Source organism: Neurospora hispaniola, assembly GCF_033458365.1.
Source record: "Neurospora hispaniola strain FGSC 10403 chromosome Unknown B0T23scaffold_3, whole genome shotgun sequence".
Classification (NCBI taxonomy): Eukaryota; Fungi; Ascomycota; class Sordariomycetes; order Sordariales; family Sordariaceae; genus Neurospora; species Neurospora hispaniola.
In genome coordinates, this window is record NW_026944408.1 from 543,442 (window position 1) to 567,256 (window position 23,815).

At 52.5% G+C, this 23,815-nt stretch overlaps 7 protein-coding genes across 7 annotated transcripts; 4 read left to right on the forward strand and 3 right to left on the reverse strand.

Moving 5' to 3' along the window:
- Nucleotides 1-53: 53 nt before the first annotated feature.
- On the reverse strand, nucleotides 54-4,603 carry B0T23DRAFT_376119 (uncharacterized protein). Its single transcript, XM_062836933.1, has one exon. It carries the CDS (start codon nucleotides 4,439-4,441, stop codon nucleotides 344-346), a length of 4,098 nt encoding a protein of 1,365 aa, XP_062693664.1. The 5' UTR covers nucleotides 4,442-4,603; the 3' UTR covers nucleotides 54-343.
- Nucleotides 4,604-6,972: 2,369 nt separating this feature from the next.
- Nucleotides 6,973-10,745, forward strand: B0T23DRAFT_411413 (Diaminopimelate epimerase-like protein). The gene is made up of 5 exons (XM_062839443.1): nucleotides 6,973-8,172; nucleotides 8,601-8,645; nucleotides 8,777-9,221; nucleotides 9,283-9,740; nucleotides 9,804-10,745. Exons 1-5 carry the CDS (start codon nucleotides 7,158-7,160, stop codon nucleotides 10,277-10,279), a joined length of 2,439 nt encoding a protein of 812 aa, XP_062693665.1. The 5' UTR covers nucleotides 6,973-7,157; the 3' UTR covers nucleotides 10,280-10,745.
- Nucleotides 10,746-11,860: 1,115 nt separating this feature from the next.
- B0T23DRAFT_439624 (uncharacterized protein) lies at nucleotides 11,861-14,363 on the forward strand. The gene is made up of 2 exons (XM_062840697.1): nucleotides 11,861-13,976; nucleotides 14,074-14,363. Exons 1-2 carry the CDS (start codon nucleotides 12,033-12,035, stop codon nucleotides 14,275-14,277), a joined length of 2,148 nt encoding a protein of 715 aa, XP_062693666.1. The 5' UTR covers nucleotides 11,861-12,032; the 3' UTR covers nucleotides 14,278-14,363.
- Nucleotides 14,364-14,794: 431 nt separating this feature from the next.
- Nucleotides 14,795-15,343, forward strand: B0T23DRAFT_376124 (uncharacterized protein). Its single transcript, XM_062836934.1, has one exon. The coding sequence runs from the start codon at nucleotides 14,832-14,834 to the stop codon at nucleotides 15,051-15,053; it is 222 nt and encodes a 73-aa protein (XP_062693667.1). The 5' UTR covers nucleotides 14,795-14,831; the 3' UTR covers nucleotides 15,054-15,343.
- A 1,990-nt stretch (nucleotides 15,344-17,333) lies between these two features.
- Nucleotides 17,334-18,319, reverse strand: B0T23DRAFT_355023 (uncharacterized protein; the record flags this gene model as incomplete). Its single annotated transcript, XM_062836148.1, has 2 exons — nucleotides 17,911-18,319; nucleotides 17,334-17,859 (listed from the first exon to the last, which is right to left on the reverse strand). Exons 1-2 carry the CDS (start codon nucleotides 18,300-18,302, stop codon nucleotides 17,334-17,336), a joined length of 918 nt encoding a protein of 305 aa, XP_062693668.1. The 5' UTR covers nucleotides 18,303-18,319.
- A 1,946-nt stretch (nucleotides 18,320-20,265) lies between these two features.
- On the reverse strand, nucleotides 20,266-20,475 carry B0T23DRAFT_314621 (uncharacterized protein; the record flags this gene model as incomplete). Its single annotated transcript, XM_062834816.1, has 1 exon — nucleotides 20,266-20,475. One exon carries the CDS (start codon nucleotides 20,473-20,475, stop codon nucleotides 20,266-20,268), a length of 210 nt encoding a protein of 69 aa, XP_062693669.1.
- Nucleotides 20,476-20,571: 96 nt separating this feature from the next.
- B0T23DRAFT_427271 (uncharacterized protein) lies at nucleotides 20,572-22,208 on the forward strand (the record flags this gene model as incomplete). Its single annotated transcript, XM_062840048.1, has 2 exons — nucleotides 20,572-20,665; nucleotides 20,773-22,208. 2 exons carry the CDS (start codon nucleotides 20,572-20,574, stop codon nucleotides 22,206-22,208), a joined length of 1,530 nt encoding a protein of 509 aa, XP_062693670.1.
- Nucleotides 22,209-23,815: the final 1,607 nt, after the last annotated feature.

Here is a 23,815-nt window from a genome sequence, read left to right on the forward strand (position 1 = left end):
CTGGCCAGCAAGCCTGGTTTACGAACTATTATTTCGATTGAGGGATGGTTGATGGAAAATTGGTATTGGGAATAAATGATGGGAGGAAAGTTATATACATGCCGGCGGTGTTGATAAGTGGAGTAGAGAATGAATTGTGATATAGGTCAGCTGGATGTATGTACAAAACCTCCACTGGATGTAGGAAGTCCACTGTACAAGCCACTACATGCGAAGAAACATTAGATCTACTAGGAATGGAATGGAATGAAATGAAGACATATCATACACATTTTATACATAACCCTCACCAACCGACGTAGCCCGTATTCGTCCCCTTTTTCTGTTCACTTCATCATGAAGACTACTTTCCTCTAGCCTGTGGCGCTGCCTCCTCCTCTTTGTTCACACGCTCAGCCTCGGTCTCGGGCTCTGAATCCTGCTTCGGCTTGTTCTTCAGATCCCCTTCTAGATCCTGCGTCAGCTCGTCGGTCAGCTCGTCTTTCAGGTCCTCCTGCAGGTCCTCTTTCACAACCTCAACCACATCCTCCTTTAAACCCTCCTTCGCATCCTCGTGCAGCTCGACTTTTATTCCGTCCTCCGACTCGTCCTTCACTTCCTCCTTCACATCCTCCTTTAGATCCTCATTCATATCCTCCGTCACATCCACGACCGGTTGCGACCTTCGGGAGACATAAAGAGCCAAATTCGTCAGAAACCTCCCCCGCGGGGGTCTCGGCGTCGAAACGAACAGTGATGGGGTCTCCTTGTCTGGATGCATCTCTTGAGTGGTTGCCTCTTCCTCGGGAGCATCTTGAATGGGTGTGCTTTCAAGCACATCGTTCTGAATAATGGTATCGTTGAGGTCTGATGACGTGGCTGTCTCTTCCGTACTATCCTCTTGGATGGCGACAGTCTCAGAGTCGGCCAACGCAGCAGTGGAGGAGGAGGTCTCGGTGTCACAAGGTTCGACGGAGGTCTCAGGTGTAGCGACCTCTCCGGCAGCGGCCTCTCCGGCAGGAGTAACCTCATCAGAAGCCTCGGGACCAGTGGTGACGTCGGGCGTAGCCTCCTCCAGAATCTCCTCCATAGCAAGAAACGCCTTCATAGCTACCTCCTTGGGATTCTCAAAGGAAGAAGCACCCTTGATGTCAGCGTCAACGGCCTCCTCAATACTGGACCTCCAGCCCTCGGCCTCGGCCTCGGTGAGCTCCATGTTGGTATCGACTTCAACATCGGTAACCTCGACGTGACTGGACGGGTGATCATCGGCGGCAGCTTCTTCTATGTGGCCGATCTTGACGAAGGTGACGGACCGAGCCGGGTCGAGTCTTCTCAGCTTTTTCAAGATCTTTGCTATCCTTTGCCTTCTCACTGTGAGGATTTCGATCTTTGCCGCGTTTTCTTTCTTCTTTGTAGCCAACTCGGCCAGTGCCTTTATGCCAATGCTGAGCGCAGCTTCATTGTCGACGACGTTATCGGCGGCGGCGGCGGCGGCGACGGGTTCGAGTTCGTTTTTGTTTTCGTCCACCTCCTCGTTTTTTCCCACCAGTTGATGTTCCGCCCCTTTCGCTTTCTCCTTCTCCATCTCCAGCCTTCCGTTTTTCTCCCATAACACTTTCATCTCCTTCACTATCCTGACTCTCTCATCCTTCAACGGTTTCAACTCGCTATCAATTGTCATTCTCTGCCTAGCGCACTTCTTCTCGAATGCGATTCTCCGCTTCATGTCCTTCTTCAGGAGATTCATGAGACCTTCCTTGCGCAGAGCGTCGTATTCATCCATTAAATTGTTGAACATGGTCTCATTATCAGCTGCTGTCGTGCGAGGGCTTTCTCCGGCGTCAACTTGCTCCACCTTCTCCCCTTCCTGCTCCGCCTTTGTCGCCTTCACCGCCGCAGCCGCCATCTCCTTCATCGCCCGCTGCTTGAAATCTTCCAAGGGTAGCTTTTTCCTCTTCTCCAACATTTCGAAGAACCCGCTGGTAGTCATGTGGTAGCCGTCTGGGCCCCAGTCACCGCTTTCGGACTCGCTCATAGCCTCGTCATACCACTCTCCTTCCTCTGGGACAGAGGGTACAGATCCTGGGCTAGATCGTTCCTCCTCGGCAGATATGTTCGTGGCTTCGGCGTGCGCATCAGCTTCGGCGTTGGCCCGCTCGCGTTCGAATTCGCGCTCCTCTCTTCGTAAATCCTGAGTCAGGGCGTTCCTGATGATGGACCTGTACGCGTAGGACGATTTGGTCAAACCAGGTGGTCCAAAACCGGTTTTCTCGTCCGGTTGCTCGCCATGCCGCTGACGCTCATACGGTTCAACTTTTTCCTGCGGCCCTCCCTGCTCATCAGCCGATGGAAGAGGCGAACCCACGCCACCAAGCTCCCTCTTCCGTTCCGACAGATTCATAAACGGAAACCTGTCGGTCTTCATTCTCCACGTATGCTTGCTCAATAAAAACTGCATCTTCCCCAGCACCATGTCCGCTCTCGACTTGCGCACCGCCTCCAGCCTTAGCTGCATTTCCGCGTTCCTCTTTTCCACCTCCGCGGCCATCTTTTCTGCCATCTCGACGAGCGGCGGGAGTTCGGCCTCGAGCCTAGCATCCTCGTCTGCCCGAATAGCAACCGATAACGCCTCCAACAGGCTTTCTATGTCTTTTTCGAACATGATGCACGCGGCCCAGTGCTCCTCTGAGGAGGCCGAGACTTGTCGGTCGGCCAGTAGATTCCGAACACGCTGGATGGCAACCTTGTCAGCCACGATCTGGCGGTACAGTTCATACGTACGGCCTTTCTTGAGGCTTTCGGCCCGGCGGGTCTTCACGGCCGTCAAAACGCGATTGATCTCGGAGGAGAGCTGCTGGATGTCCTGCTGAAGGCGGCGGTCGCGGAACAGGCGAGCGAGCTCGCTGGCGCGGCGGAGTATTTTGGGCAGCGCCATGGGGTTGAGGGGCCTAGGATGAACTGCCTGGTTCCGAATGTCTTTGAGGGTGAAAATGTGGTTGTTCACGTAGATGACGCGGCGGCTCGCGGGCACAGCCGTCTCAAACGTAGAGCCCGTATCGAAGGCGAAGACATGGTCGGCATCGGTCTGGAGCAGCTCGCTGAAGATCTTGTGCCACGTGCTTAACTCGACGGCTTCGGGGCAGTCCCAATTTTGCTCGGCCAGGTGATGGGGGATGTGTACGAGGGCAAATTGGTAGCAACACTCCTCGAACAGCTTGTGGAGCGTCAACATGACGGTTGTGGTTACTTTGAAGGGGAAGGCGATCATGGGGTAGTGGTCGGCCAGGGAATCCTTGAGCTGGATAGGCTTGGGTTTGGCGGTCGCCTCGTTGAGTCTGATGGTCGGGCGCTGGTAGGGCTTAGACGATTCGAGGTTTTGGACGCGCTCGGGCTTGTCCTCATACTCTTCGATGGGTGCAGGTTGCTCTCTGATGCTTTCCATATCAACGTCCTGCCCTGCCTCGTCCTCCTTCTCTATCGGTTGCTCCATCTCTTTGTTTCCTGACTGCTCGACTGGCGTCGCTTCCATTTCTGTTTCTGCTTTGCTTGATCGTTTGCGTTTGTCTGCAGCGATCGAGGCGGCGAAGAGTTGCTTAGCTTTTATGAATACCATTTCGCGATACGTTTGTATCTCATCAAGGGCACCAAGCATCCACTCATAGTCCTTCCCCTTGATTTCCGCTTGGTTGCGCTGCTCTGGAGATGGTGTGTTGAGGAAGATGCCTGATGACACTAGAACTGCCTCGTCGGCCTCGCGAAACTCTTTTTTTCGCGCCAAAAGCGCGGCTTCAAGGTTTCTGACGTGCTCGGCTTTGAGTTCTACGTCCTGGGCATCCGCGGCTTCAGCCTGTGCAAGGTCTAGCTCCCTTTGCGCCTCATCTAATTTGACCTGAGCCTCCTCCAGGGCTTCCCGGGCCCGTACTGCAGATTCGGTAACGTCCACGACGGCGCTACGACAAACTGCAAAGCTTCTGTAGTCGATTGTCTGGTCCTTGATTTGTACGTGGAAGCAAGATATCATAACGTACGAGCGGGCCAGGGCTTGAATCGCCTTTTGACGATCTTTTTGAGACTTGTTGGTATCAGTGAGGCACCTCAGAGCGTCCCTTGTAGCCTTTCGGAGAAATCGCCACTTTTTCGCCCTAACCTTCAAATTTTTTAAGCCGGTGTATGTGAGGCGTCTAGAAAGAGACATGATTTCCATGTCGTCCTCTGGAGCTTGGGGTGGCAAGCAGGACGGAGCTTGACGGGCCAGACGGTCTGCTTGTTCCGAGTCCGTAGCGGCCGGCTGTGGAGCAGAGGAAGCCGTGGTTGGGCGGAAGAACTGGCGGTGGTGAGGGTGAGTGCGGATTTGATGAAGAGGATGGCGGACGATGACGGCCGACTTGAATGTGACCCATGATGCTGGTCGTCGTGCGCATGCAGTCGCCACCACGCGGCAGAGGCTCGAGGCAACCATGGTCACGGTGGATTGTCCGGTATCCAGGACATGATGAACTGGAGGTTGTTCAGGGTTAAGCGCTTGTCATGAAACGACAGATGGGTGGACGTATCGAAGTGAGTGGTCGTGGATGAGATGTGAAGTGAAGTGAAGCTGTGGCAGCAGCATTCAATTGAGGGCAGGCAAACTGAATTGACGAATCAGACTGGAAGTTAACTGCCCCGCCGGGAAAAGCGGTGATATGTGGCTAGTGGCATCTGTACAGGGAACTGTAGTAACTGCGGAAATTTATCGGCGCGCTTGATGAATATTATGTACAGGCGCAGCTCATCGCACGGTTCGCCTTATCTTGATTGCGGCTGATGCTACCACTCGCGACAATCGCGACCAAGAGGCCAAGTCGCATTGGACACTCGTCGATTTAACAGCATTCTCAAGCTCTTGCATCGATTCAACCTTTCCAAACGGAAGTTCGTACCTTCAGTCCATCCTCCCCAATTCATAGCATTATCTGGGGTGGTTGGTGACTGTGCAAAAAGGCGGGGATACATCGATGAGCACCAAGGGAAGGAAGGGGCTTACCGGGGCTTACAGTGCGTGTAAAACCTGTAAATTTCTCCAGCACCCACGACAGCAGTTCTGGTGGCATCCTTGGTAGCCCCGGCCCTCCAAAGGTAAATAAACACTCATAAAGGGGGAAGGAACGATCAGTAGAAGAGACAAATGTGACTGCCCACACTACGTCGATTCTTTGTCGCTCTTACCTGAAAAACAGACATGTTCATAATACGAGCATGAAATCTGCACTGATAAGACTCCCGTCGATTTCCGTCATCAAGGCAGATCCCTCTGCTCCTTCTGTTGGAACTGGGAAGCCGGGCCGTCAATCAGTCACGAGCTACAAGGGTCAAAACATCGCGACATGGGGGTGAGACATCTCGAGTTGTTGACTTGACGCCTGTGACAGAGGTATACTTCGACGCGTACCTGTAGTGATCAGATGTCCTTTTGTCTCCGTAGCTGGCCGACTCGAAATTCTGCTTGCGTCGGCGCTGATGCCACGGCTGACAAGAGGGTCGAAACCCGTTCAGCGTAGTAGTGCCAGTATCCGAGACAGAGTTGTTATTCTTTCCGATACAGGAGGAGTGTTAATTGCGACGGACTTGCCATCCGCCCTCCAGGTAGAAGACGCATCAGCATAATTCAGCAGAAACTGGTTCAAGCTCAAATCCCCCAGCCTCCTCCTCCAGTCCACACCCGGAATCGTGCACTCTTTGCTGTCCACCACCTGAGTGCTCCCCATCCTGCACCCCGTATGCCTGCACTGCCCGACCAAAGTTCACCGGATCGTTGCGGTACCTGGCGCCTATCGCGCACCTTCTCCTTGGTTGGTGTCCTGCCACCAGTTTCCATACTTTCGACAACACCTCCACCGTCATTGCAAACTTGCCTTTCCTACCCCTCCACATCTTCTGTCGCCGCAGGAGTATGGCCGTCCGCACGACAGGCGGTACCCCCGTCTTAGCCTTTGGGGTTCCTTCTCATACAAGAAAAATTGGACCGCGTTCGGCGGGCCGTACGCTCATTCGGTCGCAGTGCTATATTCCAGTGAGATACCTAGGTATTTGCGATGGACTTCGTTGGGAGTTGTCTTGTAGAAATTGAAGCTAGTCTGTTCGTTGTTGGCAGCGACGAGCGGAAGGGAGAGAAAGTGTCCTCCGCCTGAAGCGAAATGGGATAATGGCAAGAGATTGTGACGCTACAGAAGCCTCTGCTGGGTAGAGGTACCTACCTATCCTCTAATACCTCTCTCCGTCTCCTTCAGGCCTTCAGCACTGGAAGATAGGCTGTGAGATTAAAATGCCCAATAGAAAGTCAAAGTCTTTTCTTTATCTAGTACAGCTTTGGCTTTCCTATACCAGACTAACCAACAGACCAGGGCGGAATTGTACATTAGTAATATCACGAGTGCGTCGGGCAGGCAAGCAGGACTTCACAGACTGTCTCAATCGTTGAGAAGGGCGAGCGAGAAGATTTGGCTGGATTCATTGGGTAATAACCTCCGAGTTTGGATGCCGGGATGGGTAGTTTTCATATTGGTTTGGGGAATGTTCTTAACGTTGAAAGATGAACGTTTCGTAGTGACATCGACATATGCCGTGAAAGAGACGCCACCTCCTAAGTTGTGATCACGAAACTTGTGACACCAAAAATATTGGGCAGTTGTGGATGTGATGATGACTGGGAGAGTTCACATGAATAACTCAAAGAAAGGCGGTGGCTTCTCAAGACGAAAAGAAAGAGAAGAATTAGGCCTGGGCAAATGGTGTCCTGCTGTCAGGCACACTAGTCACTGGAGACTGGAGACACAAAGATCGAAACAAGGGGAAGATATGGGAAAAGAATAGAAAAGGAAAGCGAGAGAAAAGAAAGAGGGATCAAGCATTGCGGGCGATGTCATCACGTAAGCTGGCCGATGTCACTAAAAGGGCGCGACCACTTAAGACGAACCTCACCAAGGTAGCAATTGGAGCTACCCCACTTTTCAGCCGTGATTCATCAAACCATGACTCCTCCAACTCTCATCAAGATATAAAACCTCAACACCGCAACAAAACATCCATAAATCAGTTATTGTGAAAGGCACCACATCCCTCGGGCCCTCAGTCTCACCTACTCATACTCACCAAATCATCCAGAACACAGCGCCACTCGCGCACCAACACGTTTATCCATGATGGCCTCCTCCTCCTCCTCCTCCCAACCCATCACCCTCACCTACCTAACCGTCGACGTCTTCACCTCGACGCGCTACCTCGGCAACCCCCTAGCCGTAGTCCTCATCCCCGCCTCCCTCCGCCCCCATCTCACCCAAGACACCAAACAGCTCATCGCCCGCGAATTCAACTTCTCCGAGACCGTCTTTCTGCACACGCTCGACGACGAAGCGCGCGATGGCTTGACTTCCACCAGCCGGGAGATCGACATCTTTACCATCGAGGAAGAACTTCCCTTTGCTGGACATCCCACGGTGGGAACGGCGTACCTCGTGCTGAACCATTTCGGTTGGAAACATGTGGATACGCTTGTTACCAAGGCGGGACCGATTACTATCAGACCAACGACCGAAGGAAGGGTGAAGGCTACGATTCCGCATGCTGTGCGTGTTCATAGGCAGACGTTGGGCGGGGTATTGAATGGACAAAAAGAAGGGGAGGTGAAGGATATGATTGAGGCTGCGCTATCGGATGATGCAGAGATTAGAGAGGCAGAGTTGAATGGGCCGGTGGTTAGTATCGTGAGAGGAATGACGTTTTTGTTGGTGAAACTGCCGAGTTTGGACCATTTGGCGAAGGTGCCAAAGGCCAAGAGGCTGGATTTTAGTAAGGTGGAGGGGTTGTTGGATAAGGGGGAGTGGGAAGGCGGGTTTGTGTCCAGGTATTATTTTGTGCCGATGGAGGGGGAGAAAGAGGGTGAAAATGGGAGAAAGGAGTTCAAGTTCAGGACGAGGATGGTGGAGTTGGGATTTGAAGATCCGGCGACGGGCAGTGCGGCGTGTACGTTGGCGAGCTATTTGACGGTGAGTGGGAGGGAGATGGGAGGGGCGAGGTTTGAGGTGACGCAGGGCGTGGAGATGGGGAGGCAGAGTGAGATTGAGGTGGAGACGACGGCGGTGGAGGGGGAGAATGGGGAGGTGAAGGTGAAGGATTTGTATCTGGGAGGAACGGCGGTGGTGGTGACGAAGGGAAGTATCTATGTGTAGTAGATTTGATATAGAGTTGAATGTGATGCTGTCGGTGCTAAGCATGGTGTTGAAGTCGAGAATGACGAAGAAAAGATACATTGCCAAAGTACCTCCTAGACGCCAACATGATTGGCCACTCACCGTCATATGCGGCTCGGTGTGGCTCAAGCTTGGCGTTGGTTCTCTGCCTGCCGCCAAACCTCCAAGTACCTTTAGCGTCGTCCAGCTCCAGGCCGCCTGCTGGCTGGCTGGCTGGCTGGCCGTGGCGCGTTGCAACAAAAAAGTTGGAGGACGACATTGACATCGCGACTTGAAACCAAACAACCCATTTTACAGATTTCGCATTGCAGTCATATTGTCAAGATGCTTTGCGCACGTATGTCCCAGCTCTAAGCTACCGTTGCGCAGCGCCGTGCTAACCGATTGACGCAGTATCCGGAGAGGTTCCCGAGGAGCCTGTTGTCTCGAGAAAGACCGGTACGCGCACTCTTCGTCATTGTTGTCACCATCACCGAGATCCCACCATTCCCACCGCTTCTGTTCCCACCAAGCCACACCAGATGCTTCCACGACAGGCCAAAATGCGATGCCGTACTGACACATAACAGGCGCCGTCTTCGAGAAGCGATTGATCGAAAAGTACATCCAAGAGAACCACAAAGAACCCGGCACCGATGAAGAGCTAGACGTCGAAGACCTCCTCCCCATCAAGACAAATCGGATCGTCCGCCCCCGCCCCCCGCAATTCACATCCCTCCCATCCATGCTCAAGGCCTTCCAAGACGAGTGGGACGCCCTGGTACTAGAGTCATACAACACGAGGCAACAACTGGCGAGGACAAGGGAGGAATTGGCCACGGCGCTCTACCAGAACGATGCCGCCGTTCGCGTGATTGCTCGCTTGACCAAGGAGCGCGATGAGGCCCGCGAGGCCCTTTCCAGACTCACAGTTACGGCTTCTGCTGGCGGTGCCGCGACTGGCGATGCTATGGCAGTGGACAGCGAGGGTCTGCCCGAGGCGTTGGCTGCACATGTTGATGAGGTCCAGGCCGAGTACGTTCACCGCGCTTCGTCACCTTGAAAAGTTGAATGCTGACAATTCACCGATCTACAGAAAGCAAAAGGGCCGCAAGAAGCGACCAGTCCCCGAAGGCTGGGCCACTACAGACGACATTTCCGCTCTGCAACAAACCGCCTACACAGATCTCCCCGTCACACAAGCAACCTCGCTTGCCCTCAACGGTGGCTATGCGGCGGTCGGTGGATTGGACGGCAAGGTGGATCTCTACTCGGTCGAGGCCAAGGCACACGAACGCTCTTTGGAGGTTGGCGAGCCGGTGACCGCCACGGTATGGATCGGCAACAAGGTCGTCTCGGCCACTTCGAAGGGCAGTGTCAAGGCTGTTGAGGGCGGTGTCGAAACTGGTTCTGTTACGGAACACGCTGGTGCCGTGACGGGACTGGCGGTGCACCCTGGCGAGCAGATTCTTGCTTCGGTGGGCGTGGACAAGGGCATCATCTTTTACGATTTGCAGTCGCTGCAGCGTGTGGCGCGTGTTTATACTGATGCTGGTATGTACCCTTTCACCACCCACCTCACAGTCACAGTCTCAAGTTGCTAATATGGATAAACAGAACTCACATCCTGCGCCTTCCACCCCGACGGCCACCTCTTCGCCGCCGGCACGCAATCCGGCCAGATCGAGATCTTCGACACCAAGACCCTCCAGCGCATGGCCAACTTCACCCTCGGCGCCCCCGTCAAGACCCTTGTCTTCTCCGAAAACGGCTTCTGGTTCGCCGCTACGGGCGTCGGCCAGTCCTCCGTCACCGTCTTCGACCTGCGCAAGGAAGGCGACGCCGCGCGGGCCAAGGAGCTCCAGACTGGCGACGTGTCCGGCCTAGCCTGGGATTACACGGGCCAGTACCTCGCCACTGCCGGATCGCAGGGCGTTACGGTGCAGCAGTATGTCAAGGCTAGCAAGTCGTGGACGGAGCCGTTGAGGACGAGCACGCCCGCTGTGGCGGTGCAGTGGGGAGACAAGGCGAGGCAGTTGGTGGCCGTCAGCAAAGAGGGCGTAGTTTCGGTGTTGGAGCCGAAGAGCGAGTAGGACCGCATTGGAAAACACGAAACGTCGGAATCGGAGACGGACAAGGTGGGGTCGGCTTTGGAGGACCCAAGAAGATTAAAGTGATGGGCTGGAGGAGGAGCGAAAGGGGAGATAGGGGTTGATTGGTTGACGTCAACTCATGATGAGAGAGGGCTCAATGCCAGTCTGCCCAGTATGACGCAAAACATAAAGAGCTTGTAAAGTAATTCATTGGTTTATCTGGACTCGAGCGTGAAAAAGATATTTGATGAATAGGCCTAGTTTAGAATGGGCGACTGGAGCACGTTATTTCAAGAGTATATTTGTCTTGTACATGTCTTCACTTTTGATCATACCGAAGCAAAACGGGGAAATTCATGCGGTGATACTGTTGTATGGCTTCACCTAATCTTTCGTGATAGCGTTGCCTGTCTTCAAACAGCTTCCATATCACAGTCCATCATCAGACCCTGGAAGAGCTCACGACGGGATCGGGAGATAGTGCAACCTGATAGGCTGACAGCTGTTTGTTCCTGAATGCTGAAGCGGGATTGAGGTGGTCTCAGGTAGTGTACAATTGGACCCCTATGTCTGGCTGTTAAGGATACAGTGATGTGATACGCTCTTTTGCCTGCAGTACTGCTAAGGTACTAACAGAGCTACATTAAGCATGGTCAGCGTCAAGTCACTATAGGAACTCGTGAAAGACACCAACTGAGGTGTTGATGAATGACCTTGTGCCTCAGTTAAAAAACAAAAACAAAAACAATAAAAAAAATAAAAAAAACACGAGTTCTCCGTGCCGGTTACCTACCGTAGAAACTCGGTTAGTTGGCAAAAAGCCTTCCCTCTTTGAGCGCCCGACATTGTAGAGGTAAGCACAGGACGCCGCATACCTCTACTTCTTTCTGTACGCATGTCCGCTCAGTTAGTGAAGGCTCTACCATACTGCCCAACACTATCTTGCCTAGACGGCATTCCGAAGCACAGGCTCGGACTCGAGTGTTACAGATCTGCACCCTGCCTGATATCCAGGTTTTCCAGGCATTGAGGTTAGCTCTTTGCTAACTAACCGAGTTTCTACGGTACCATGACACCACGGCTTCCCTCAACCATTCATAAGACGGGAAGACGGGATTGGCAGGAAGCCTTGGTGGTCACTTTTTTTATTCTGGTTTTTTTTTTTTTCCTTTTTTTTTTCCCCCACTATCACAAAATATCAAAGCCTCAGTTCCTTCCTTTGTTGACCGAGTCTATTCGTCGATCACGGTGATGGTTGGCTCTCATCTTTCAATTCCTGCTATCCGCTCACCCAAAAACATCAGCTTGAAACCACAACACGCTATTCGCTCATTTGCTGACCAAGCTGCGTTTGCCACCACCCACCCCTCGAGGCTGCAGACAGCTACTGTAGCTCTCCTTCAACCCTGACCTCGTTGTGCCTGATCACCGTCCAGCATACCTAGGGACGAATTGGACATTTGGGTCTGGTTCCCAAATTCACTTCAACACGTGCACTTATTGAATCAGCAGGGCGGTTCGGCTTCATCCCGGTCGTTCATCACCAGCGGCAAGGGGGACCACACTGGTGTTGGCCCGAAAGCTCGAGGCCAGTCTGTGCATTGCTGCTCTCCCCAATCTTCCAGTTGGGGAAATGCGCGGAGGCGACTGTCAGTGAATAAGCAATTTCACCCACCGAACACCGACACTGGCACCGCGACTTCGCAGTGGAATCAACCTCCTTCCTCCCCCTTCCATTTCCCCCCGGGTCATTATGGACGCGGCAGACGGCTGGTTTGATGACGAGGGCGGATTCTTGGACCAGGTCGAGCGATTGGTCGCTGAGGGCGAAGGGCAATTCGAGGACCATTACGAAGACCATCTGGCCAACGATAACGACAGCAGTGACATTGACCTTGACCTGAGTCTCGACAACAGTGAAGACGATCACGAGGTTCCTGAATTGGACTGGGATCACAATTTGGACGACAACAACAACATTGACCTAAACCTTGACGACGAAGAAGGAGAAGAAGAGGAGGAAGAGAATCACTACAACGTTGGCGGCGGTTCGCTGTTGCCCCGCCATCGACAGAGCCCACATTCCCCACAGTCTCCGTCATCTAGCGAATCTAGCCTGGTCGACGCCGACCCTGGATTTGACATCGACCTCGACCTTCCCTACGATTTTGACCACGACTTCGATCTCGACATTCCCGGCTTTCACGATTACTCCGACAACAGCGACAACAGCCTCGATCTTGACAGCAGCGGCTTCCTTTCGTCAGATACAGAACAAGACAGCGAACACGACGACGACGACACCTCTAGCGAAGAAAGCGACGATTCTGATTCCTCTCTCGACCGCCGTCTCCGCGAACAATTTGACATTTTTGAAGCCAGCGCACGTATTGAGGCACGTCTTGACGAACTAGAGCAACGCCGCCAGCTATTTGTGCAAGGACTGGCTGAGGCGCGTCGGCGGTTTGCATCGATTGCAGGAGAGGAAAACCGCCACGAACAAAATCGTCACCACCCATATCGCGTGCCGGCTCTGCTTGACCGTCGCCGTGCTCAACAACAGCGGCAAGGCGGGGGAGGTGTTTTAGGTTCGGGTGAAGGAGCAGCAGGTGCCCCGCGAGGAGGACAAAACCTTGCCGCCAACATATTGGACGAACTAGTCGAGATGGAAGTAGAATGGGCGGGCCAGGGCGGCAACGATGGCCGGCGGGCAGGCAGGCGTACTCCCGCTGCTGCCGCCGCCAATAACAACCTCAACCCCGCGCAACCACAACAACAAGACCAACAAGCTCAAGTAGTCATCGACTTGACCTCAGATCTGGAAGATTCCGACGCCGAGCCCGCTGCCCTTCCTCGAGCTGGTGGAAATCGAGCTATAAACAACCGCCGTCATCATCATCACAACCCCGCAGCGTCAGCAGCACGCCGCGCACGCCGCGCAATGTCGGCCAACAACGCCAACAACGGCGCTCCCGCCCCAGCTGGCAACGGATTTGCCGAGGTCATCGACCTTACGCTGGACGATGACGAACCCGTCCCAGCTGCCAGCGGTCACCGCAACCACCGCCCTCCTCACCGCGAACCCGGCAACGTCGAACGTAGCCGCAGGCCCGTGAATCGCCGCCCGGCCGCCAACGAACTGATTGTCGACCTAGGCGAAGTCGACTCGGATGACGACGACGCCGTGGCTCGCGCCGCTCATCGCTCAGTAGCACGTAACGCCGCCGCCGCCGCCCGTCCCCCAGCCGCCGCCGGTAGAGCCGCGCGCGCAGTACCAGGCGGTGGCATGTTTAACAACTTCTACCACCTTTTCCGCCTGGGCGCTTTTGCCAACGTCCGACCGGATCTCGAAGTCCAACTTATTGGCTTGGACGCGAACAACAATCCGCTGGGAAGGAACTTGCCACATCTCGACTACGGTAACAATGGACGAAACGGAGTTGCGGCGGCGGCAGCAGCGGCTGCGGCTGCGGCTGCGGCAGAACAGCAGAGGAACGCCAATGCGCCGCCACCGCCTAGAGAAGGGTTCACGCGGGCTACGGGAGAGGATCTGACGGTGGTGTGTCCGAGTTGTGAGGAGGAGTTGGCGTATGATCCTGATGAGGAAGATCAAAAAGCGGGACCGACGCCGAAGAAGGCGAGGACGAAGAAGGATCGAGAGGAACACTTCTTTTGGGCTGTCAAGGAGTGTGGTCACGTATGTTTTTTTTCCTCTCTTTTCTCTATATGCCCCTTGCTCTTCCCCCGGCTCGTGTGGTGATGATGGTGATCTAACGATCGAATCAACGAAACAGGTCTACTGCAAGAAATGCTACGAAAACCGCAAGTGCACAAAGAACACGGGCTTCAAACACAAGGATCAGGGGTCCTCTGCGTCGGGCGCGGCTGGTTCTAGTTCCAGCGCTGTGGCGGCCAAGAACCTCAAGGTCCTTTGCGCCGTGGACGATTGCTCGACTGATGTCAGCTACAAGACGGCGTGGGTTGGTTTGTTCTTGTGAGCTTCAGTCTATCTGGGGCGCAATGGGTCTCGTCGTTGTCGGTATGCACTTGGCGGCATATTTGGTGTTAGCCGGCGGGATGAAAGGATGAAACGTCGACCAAGATGACAGCGAACATGGACAGCGTCGTCCCTGTCCCTTCGCATAGCTATTTCCTTACCACATCACGCCATGTTTCCCCCCGGTGGCCCTCACTCACAAAGGGCGTTTCATTTCGGTAGACCACATGTCTTTCCACGGCCGGACTTCCCAACCTCATCTCGCTCACGACATATCCCCCTCTCAAATTTCTTTATCGTTCGACGCCTCACAGCGCCTCTCACTCACTCACCTCAAAATCTCACGTTGATTTCACGGTGGTTTGGTCTGGTTTGTCCCGGTCTCTTGAACGGACGGACGTTGTCGGCGGTGGTCTGACTGCTTGCTTATACATCGATACCTTCCTCAGTAGCATAGCGGAACATTAGTTAGCATGGTTACGGCTAGGTGTTGTTGGTACGATTTCGATTCGGTTCGGTTCGGTTCGGTTCGGTTTTGCTTTTGTTAGATAGACCATGTGGCATTTTCCCTTTAGAAAGGGATTTTCTCTTATTTCTTTCTGTTTGTGTTATGGTTTCAACTGCATGCATGGATGGATGGACGGATCGATGGCGAGGGGAAAAAAAAGGTTATTTAGGGTTGGTTGGTTGGCGTTGTTGGATTTTGTATCCTTACGGTACCTTTTAGGGAAGATGGAAGAGGGAAGATGTACACTTTACAATTACCTAGTCTCTTGATGAACGTACATATGGCTTCCACCTTGAGGTCTTGAGGTTAGGTCATGTTGGTGATGATGCCATATTATTCCCTTGGGCTCGCTGGACCCAGGGCAATGTCGGCATGCAATGATGGATAATGACTGGTTGAGGGAAGTTGTGTTCACGGACGATTGCGCTCACTTAGCTCTGGCAAGAGTATCTTCCTTGCGCAATTCACGAACTGGGTGGTGTCGCTGTTGGCGTTAACATAGAGCGAGGTGTCCAATGTTGTTGAGTATCACAAGGCAGGTACGAAAGATGTTCTTGCCTCCCTCCGCCTTTCCACTCATGGTTCAAGGCCCAACCCATTTTGTGATTACTTGATGCTAATGTGTGAAAATGGCAGTCGCGACTTTGAGTTCATCATCAGACTCCGTCACACTCTTTCACTTCAGAGCTTGGCTCAGCTGGGCTTTCCTTTCTCAACTTCCTTCCTCTTTCTTTCTTTCTTTCTTTCTTTCTTTCTCTTTTTTTTCCCCCGTCCGCCCTGATCAGTCCGGTGCCTCTAAACTCTTCCATTTCCTTCCACTTCACTGCCGCCACCGGGTCGCTCTCACCAAGGCTCCAACATCCTCCTCGCTCAGTGGCATTTTGTATACGATCTGAATCTGCTCCCACCATCGCTTTCTTTTTCCCTGTTTTGCTCTTTCGGCTTCTTCCGTTCAACATGTTCTTCGCCATCTACCGGTACATGCCACCACGAGCCACGCCACAATACCACGGCCGATGAACTTCGGACAACACACGGGGTGCCGGTTGTCCGCGGGCTGGCCTGTTGATGACGATCCGATGATCCGGACAGGTCCAAATTTCAGTGTCCAAGAGCCGCCGTATTCTTCCAGTTTTTCCCGTGGTTAGCTCCATCGATATTAGCCGTGCTTCCGTGTGTAGGCCATGCTGATCATCTTTTGCGCGTTTCTCTCCTCAGCCTGTCCTTGCTTGTTTTCCTTTGCGTGCCTGTCCTTGCACCTTGCACAACGCTCGCAGACCCATGCGCCATCTCGTTTCCAAGAACCGTTGCGCGCTTGGGGCTCTGGTCAAGCCGGAGATTAGTGTCCCGCCACGAGGGCATCCGTTTTTTTCTTGTTCAGCTTGCTCGGCTAGAGGCTCAGGACCGGGTGCCTGGATGGTGTTTGTATCCACATGGAAATGACGGAACTCGTGGAAGGTGGAACTCGCGCTAGCCGTGTGCAACTCGGGCCGATCCCCACGATAGTCAGCCCAAGCCGTTTTCGGGAGGCTGCTCCGAAATTTTCAGGGCTCTTTCTGGGGTCGCTGAGAGGATCCAGCGGTCTCCACGCGTGGTGGTCCCCCAGGAGGCTCCGCTATGGGGATTTGCATCTGATAAACGAGATACAGTACACGACATAGCTAACATGATACATACAGATACACTACTACAGTACTGTACAACTGCGACATTACGCCATGTCAATGGAGCGCATGTGCCGACACGACATTTCGGAAGGGTGGTGGTGATTGCGACATCTCGATGAATGCTACACTACACTACGAAATTCCACCGACCGGTCCGACCGGGCACTCGGAGCCGAACCGAGGCTGGGCTTGGCGATTCCCTCACGTGAAGAAAAGAAAAGGCACATAGCTGGTGCCCCTGGCCGGCACGCTTGCTCGCTACATGCCGCTAGGGCGCTATTCTCCGAGGATAGGCTTTGTGGAAATGGCGCTAACCCATCGGAGCTTCAGCTGAGATACCTATTCTGTATGGTGTGGCACTGAGTTGATGCTATCGCCGGGGTTCACTCTTAAGTCCAGCGCGCAGATCGCCGAAATCATCAAGCAGGCCAAGAAAGGTTAGAGGGTCTTGAGCTATTTGACGACTTTGACCCTTGACAAGAGGCTCTCCTACTCTCGAGTGGGGTGTCAATGAGCACAGCACAGTCCACAGCAGACAATGGCGAGTTATCTTCGGCGAAGCTACGAGTTGTGGCATGAATTAATGCTTCTCAGACATCTCCTTCGAGGCCCTCAACAACACTATCCCCGACGGCTCACACGTCTGCATTTTTCACACCACTGGGCCTTATTGATGGTTCTTCTATCCTTCTCCCCGTATTCTCACCCTGCCACATTCCGTCATCCCTTTTTTCCATTCGCAGCCCGCCATGTTACGAACCGCACCTTCTCATTCCACAGCAACGGGTTTCTGTCGGGAATGTCTCACCCCAGCATCTCGTTATACCTCCTGCCTTTGCCTTACCACCAGGAATCCATCTCCTGTGGGATCCAGCAATCTTCTTATCGCGGTGGTTGCCAAGGCGATGACTGAGCAATCTCTCGTATCCCCGGCGCATCCGCAATGTCCAAGTAATTTGGTCTTGATCTACGAGGCGCGCTACTGAATCTGTAGTTGGCCTCGTTACTCAGGTCCTCCCGGTAGATGGGAATACTGATGTCCTCCACGCCCGAGATATCAGTGAGCAGTACACGTGCTGTATCCCTTGCCTGAGATGACCATCTCGGGTCCGACGATCTTGAAAGCGGTTGGTTGAAATTGTTACGCACTGGCTGGTAGCCTGACTCTGGGTCGAACTGAGATCTTATGGCAGCCACTCTGCTAGGCACAATCGGAGGATCTAAAGTTGGGTCTAACATTACATCAGTAAACGCCCTATTCCAACCGCCGTTGCCGTATCGTTGTCCGTCCTCCATCCACAGGTCTATGGTTCTAAGACGACTCGACACATGGTTAGGGCGTCGAAGAACTGCTTGGAGCTCTCTGTCCAGCTTGTTCTTGCTCCAAACACGCTCGGATTGGGATTCGCTGGAGAATATCAGCAAAAATTGGAGCCGGACTTCTTGCGGACAAACTCACCTGACCAAGATGGTTCTGAGATTCTTGACATACTCCCAAAACTCCGCCAAGGTCATCTTGACGTCCCACAACACATTCATGTTCCGTTCCTTTTTGTCTTCCGTACTTGGCTCCTGATCGCCAAAGTACCCAAGAGCATGGAGTGCTGCATCAAGCCGAGAGAGCTCAAACATGCCGTATGCCAGCACAACCAGCAAGTGGTGGACCTCCACCATCTCCCTTCTCTCCCGAGGTATTTCTTGGAGATCCCTCAGTGTCTCCTCGAGCTCTCTGAGCACTCTTGGGATATCTTCGACGAGGACGGAGAGGTTCGATGGTACCTCGAGTGCGAGGATTGGGACCAACCCAGTGCATGTTGTCATTAGACCAGTAAGTGCTTCCTGAAACTCCATTTCTGCTTTATTTCCGCTTCTTTTTTGTATCTGTGCACTTCCTTCGTTTTGCTTAAGATGGTTGAATTGTTCAAGGTAGAGGGACTTTTCTTATTGCTTTATGGCGAACTGAGCGCGGTATTTGTGCAAGTGAGTTGGCCATTTTCGACTTAGAATTCATTGCACCTTTGGTGAATGGGTCGTGGCTTCTGAACTCTCCCCGTGTCATCCGAGTTGTTTTGATGCTCAGTGAAGGAGTGTTACAAACTAAACCTTCGCTTTTGATGGTGGTTTGAATTTTCCAACCTCAGTGATGTGCAAGTGCATACACCAATAGGCTATCGGATCAAACACCTGGGTCCTATTGTCTTGTCGCTAAGGTATCACCGCTGCTGTCCCGTACGCCTTGGAGTGTTTGCAGGGCACCCATCTTGTCGAACTACACCGTGAGCAACAAAGTCGAGAGGGAACGCATGTGCTTCATCCGACTCATTGCGATGGCTCTGAATGGAATGCACTCATTGCTAGCCACGGTAGGTCTCAAGGGTGCGTAAGTTGGATGAATTGAGCAATGGGTGCTCGTCTTGGAGTCTGTTTACACTTGTCTCTTTTCAGTTTTGTGCTACTTTCGATTTCATTTAGTCATTTTGACCCCTTCATCATCTGAATCTGCAAGAAGATCCGACGGCCTAGTGGTCCACCAGACAAATACAATGACAGCGATGCCTTCCCACGTTCTTTTTGATACGCAGCAAGCAAGGCATTGAGGCCAGAAACTGCTCCTTGATACATTGTCGACGACGAATCCATCAGTCAGCACATAGTGTACGTCGGCCGACAGAACATGCAATTTTCCGCGCGCCGAGAAACTCCGGTCATGCAGAATGGCCTTTTCTATTTGTTGGCACCGACGGATGCATCCCGCCATCATATACCCAGATCACTACCACAGCAAGGGAGAGGGTCAGAAAATGAGCAACAAGTGAAATAGTAGTCTGCTGTGGAGAATAACACGGGTTTATCGCTCCCAACTGCTAATCAGTTAACTATGCTTCAGTCACTTCTCTTGACTGGCGATGGCTTCCTTCCTGCGGTCCTGTGGGACGTGCAGCCAGTTGCCCTGGGGCCAATTGATCATGGTGCATATGCCCGTTGGCCCACACACCCGGATTTGTTTTTTTTTTCTTCTTTCCTTTTTTCCCTTCTCTTGATAAAGCCCTATTACACATCCTAGACCAGATCGTCGGTTTCCCCTTTGTCACCATTGTTGTTATCATTCCTAGGCCGCGGTCAATCGCATCTGAGGCAGCAACACAGGCAGACTTGCATCGATCCTTAGCACGAGGCAGACCCAACCAGAGCAACTGGTGCACTTTGGTAGGCAAGCAACCATTCCCCAATCCGCCTCGTCCAAGACATAGACAACCTAACATTGAGCCTAGATTCAGAACGTTTGTATGCCTCCCAATCGACAGACCACAAGAACACCCTAGATTCCCGTCGCTGGGCCTCCCGCGGGAGTTAGTTGGCAAGCCTACAACCAATCAACCAGAACTATCGAGTAAGGGTCAATTCTGCACTGCTAGTCTGCAGTTGGGCCCGCGAATTATTGGCCGTCCACGAGCGAACATCACCTACACCTTTGAGCTCAACCAGCGCGGGCCTCCGACGGGGGAACCTACCTCGCTACCATTGTTTGTTCTTCGGGTACAAACGATTACAGCGACATCATCCAGCGAGCCTGATAGACTGGACTCATAGTCCTGGTTGCCTTGATTATCCCGCTGGTAGGCCTCTCGTACCGAAGGTTGATAATGCAAGAAGAAAAGGGATTGGAGCATCCTGACAAACAAGCTCCTTGCCCTATATAAACCATGGTCCCACCAGACATCTTGGTTGATGAACTTGTCATTAAACTCCCTGCTGTTGCTCATTAAGTAAACATCTTTCAACGCAAAACCGACAACACATACACGTCGCGATGCTACACAGAGAAAGATCCCAGCCTCCCTGCGGATGGCTCGTCAACGACAAACCCTGCCAACGAAGCTCGAGTTGCAACCTTGACCATAACCCTTACCGGATCAGAATCTGGAAGCAAATGATGCAAACGCCATCCAAGCCATGCCGGAATGGAGAGATGTGTGAGTTCCTTACGTCGGGATGTTGCAGATATTATCATCCCTCGAGCCATGTCCGGCGCGATTCTCTGTACAATGAGAGGAGTGGCGGGCGGGATAATTTGATCCGGCAGAATTTGAAGTTTCTGATGAATATCAATGTGCAAAACATGGGCTTGGAAGAAGATGGACCGGTCAGGATCCAAGATGTGCATGCCATTTCGAGCTTCAACAAAATTGCAAGCAATCAGATAGCAGTACCAGGTATGTATCCCCTCGGATCGTTGTTGTATCCTGGGAGGGAAGGGGCAGTCTTGGCCCGGAGTAGACAGAGGTATAGAAGAAGCGTCTTTGCTAATTCTCCCATCTAGGTGTTCCTCCGCGCCTCCACCCTATAACCGAGCGACTTGACCTCCAGCTCGATTACGACAACAAATCCCTCGGGCGTGACTACCCGACCTACACCCATCATTTCGAGCCCCTTGTGCGATCTATCGAAGCAACCGATCCCAACTATGACTTGAGACAAACAGACATTGTCAGCAACGCAAGTAACCTCCGAAAGATGTTCATGATCTTCCACAATAAACAACAGAATTATGAGCGCTATGATCTCACCTGGAGAAATGACACGCTCTTTCTATCCAAGTGGACATCGGACCCATATCTGAACTCCAGTTTGGGTCACGGCACCGGCTTCGAGCAAGCAACGTGCATCTACGACGATCAAGAAGACGAACTACTCAAGAGTAGCGCAAGTCACCATCGGGTTATACAGTATCGCTTCGGTGGACTGCAGTTAGTCGTCCAGTCCGAGATAGACGCATACCACTGTGACTGCCACCGACCAAGCAACTTTGATCCCACCCTACCCGAAACCTTGTCAGCATTGACTGTCGACGAAGTATCCCAATACCAACGACGCAGCAGTGCCGTCTCTGCCGGCTCATCTAAACCGAGCACCCACCTCTCTGTATTTTCTTCTTCTTCCCTCGACGCCTGCCACCGCGATTCACATACAACAGGAGAAACACCCCCTTCGTCGCCACCCCCTTCCCCATGCCGTCCTCTTTTCATGGACAAAATCCCAGGACCCTGCGTCCCCGGACACCTCAGCACCTCCCCTTCCAATCCGTCCGCGACCCTCCGCGTCCTCCATCTCGGCCGCGACATCCCCTCTCACTGCCTCGTCGAAGTCAAGACCCACAAAGTCCGCAACAAACCGCTCTTCAACGCCGAAGCCCAACTCTACTTTTCGCAAATTCACAAGTTGTACATCGCCAAGAACGACAATGGACGTTTCTTTCCCAGCGGCAGCGGATACAACAATAGTGTAGTGGAAGAAGACAAGAGCGAGGAGATACGACTGTGGGCAGACACAGAGCTAAATCAGAGGACGCTAAGAAAGGTGGTGGCGCTGTTGAAGAAGATAAGGGAGTTGGCGAGGCAGATGGAGAAGGAAAAGGGGGTGAGGACAACTACGTTACTGATGAGGTGTGATGGGATGGGAATGGAAAGTGGAAGGGAGAGGGAGACGGGGGGAGTAAAGGTTACGTTGTATGAGAGGAAGGACTCGATGGAGGAGGAAGGCACAGGTGGGTGTTTGCCGGGGGAGTATTTGAATTATTTGGGTGGTGATGGGGATCGGGATGGGGTGAGGGGAGAGATCATGGGTGTAGGGGGGGAGGAAGGGATGGTAGGAGGGGTGGCGGGAGGTGGGGGGCTGGAAGATGGCTTGGAGGATGGAATGTTGGAAGATAGGACTTTATATGATTGGGGAGTTGGAGGATTAGGGTTTGGGAGATGAGGATTTGATCGATGGGACTTTGACGGTTGTCCCGGAAAGGCTAGGGTCAAGGTGAGGGGAGTGTATGAGGTTGGCGGTTCGAAACGGGATTGACCTGCTTTCGATGATCACTGAGGGGTCGGTGACCGAGAGGTTATGGTGTGCAGCGTTGATGCGGGTGCTGCTACCGGTACTCTCTTTTTGAATAAGGCCAGGAATGGGTGTTTTGTCAGGCAGAGCAAAGGGACATGGTAGCTGCACGTGGGTACCTAAGTAGGATGCAGGGTAGGGACACAAATAGGTTATGAATTTTGATGATAATGATTTTTGGAAACAGGATAGGTATAACGACGGAACACGGCGACAGGATACAGCGACAGAACATGACGGCCGAATAGCGACAGAGTTTAGTAACAGGATGCAGCGTACACGGCGGAAAATATGACAAGCTGTGAAATGTGTGGAAAGACAACTGTACCATTTGACCAAGACTTAAACCTGAAGGGCAGTAGGAAAAAAAAAAGTACAATCTAACCCTGGTTTGTTTATTAGTTTGGTACAAAAAACGCCCACTTCCACTCTTAGGCTACTAGAATAAAAAAGTATTCGGGTTTTAAGCGGACGGGTGCCGTCGGGGACTGTTGTTTTATATCTTTTTAGTCTTTGAAGGCTTTAGAAGAAGACGGAGAGAGGTATAAGAAGGCTTATGTAGCGTTTTCAACCCTAGCTATTATCCTATAACGTTTCAAACGGAGGCCAATTTTCTCTTTAGGAGACCAATAAGAGGTTTAGATTTTCCCTGTTCAACCCATGGCCGAGGAACTAAACTAACAAACAAACCAGTATTGAATTGTAAAAGAGGAAAGAAACAGGGAAGGACACACTCCCAACAATCGACCCACCCGATCCAAAATTCCAATATCCTCCACCGTCTACTATCAACTTCCAAGTCAACCTCTTACCTTACTTCCACTTCGTCTTCCACTTCCAACTCCCTATTCCAATAAGTAACCACCACCCCCTCCCCAAATACTTCTTCCACTCATCACCACCCACCACCAACCCCTCAAAGAGATCTACTACCCCCTAACATCCTCTCTCGAAACCGTGTACCGAACCACCACCTCCCACGAGATAATGCCACGAGGGCCGATAAGAACGAAAAGAATGTTCAACTTTCCTTCGAGTTCATCCTGGATTGAATAATAACAAGATCTCAACCAGGCAGGCAGTGGCTTTAACACTGCACCAGGCTTCCAATGGAACAACTTCATCACCACTTCCTTCTTTCAGTTCATCAGTTCATGGAAGGCACTATTGTATCCTTCCCATCTTCCGAACCGGTATATCCAGGCTACGCCTAAGAGAGCTTGAGCCCAATTTGAAATTAATTGAGAAGGCCATCTCCTACTTTTACCAGGCAGCAGCACCAGGCAGTTGACGAAGCCCTGCCTAGAGTTCTTCCAATGGACTTTACTAGGACCGGGCGGTTTAGTATCTTTTTTTCTTCTTTTTATCTCGTTCGTTCGTTCGTTCGTTCGTTCGTTCGTTCGTTCGTTCGCTTCGATTTCGGATATTCCGGATATTCCGTCGTACAAGTGCAAGGGTGTATTATAGACATGGGAATG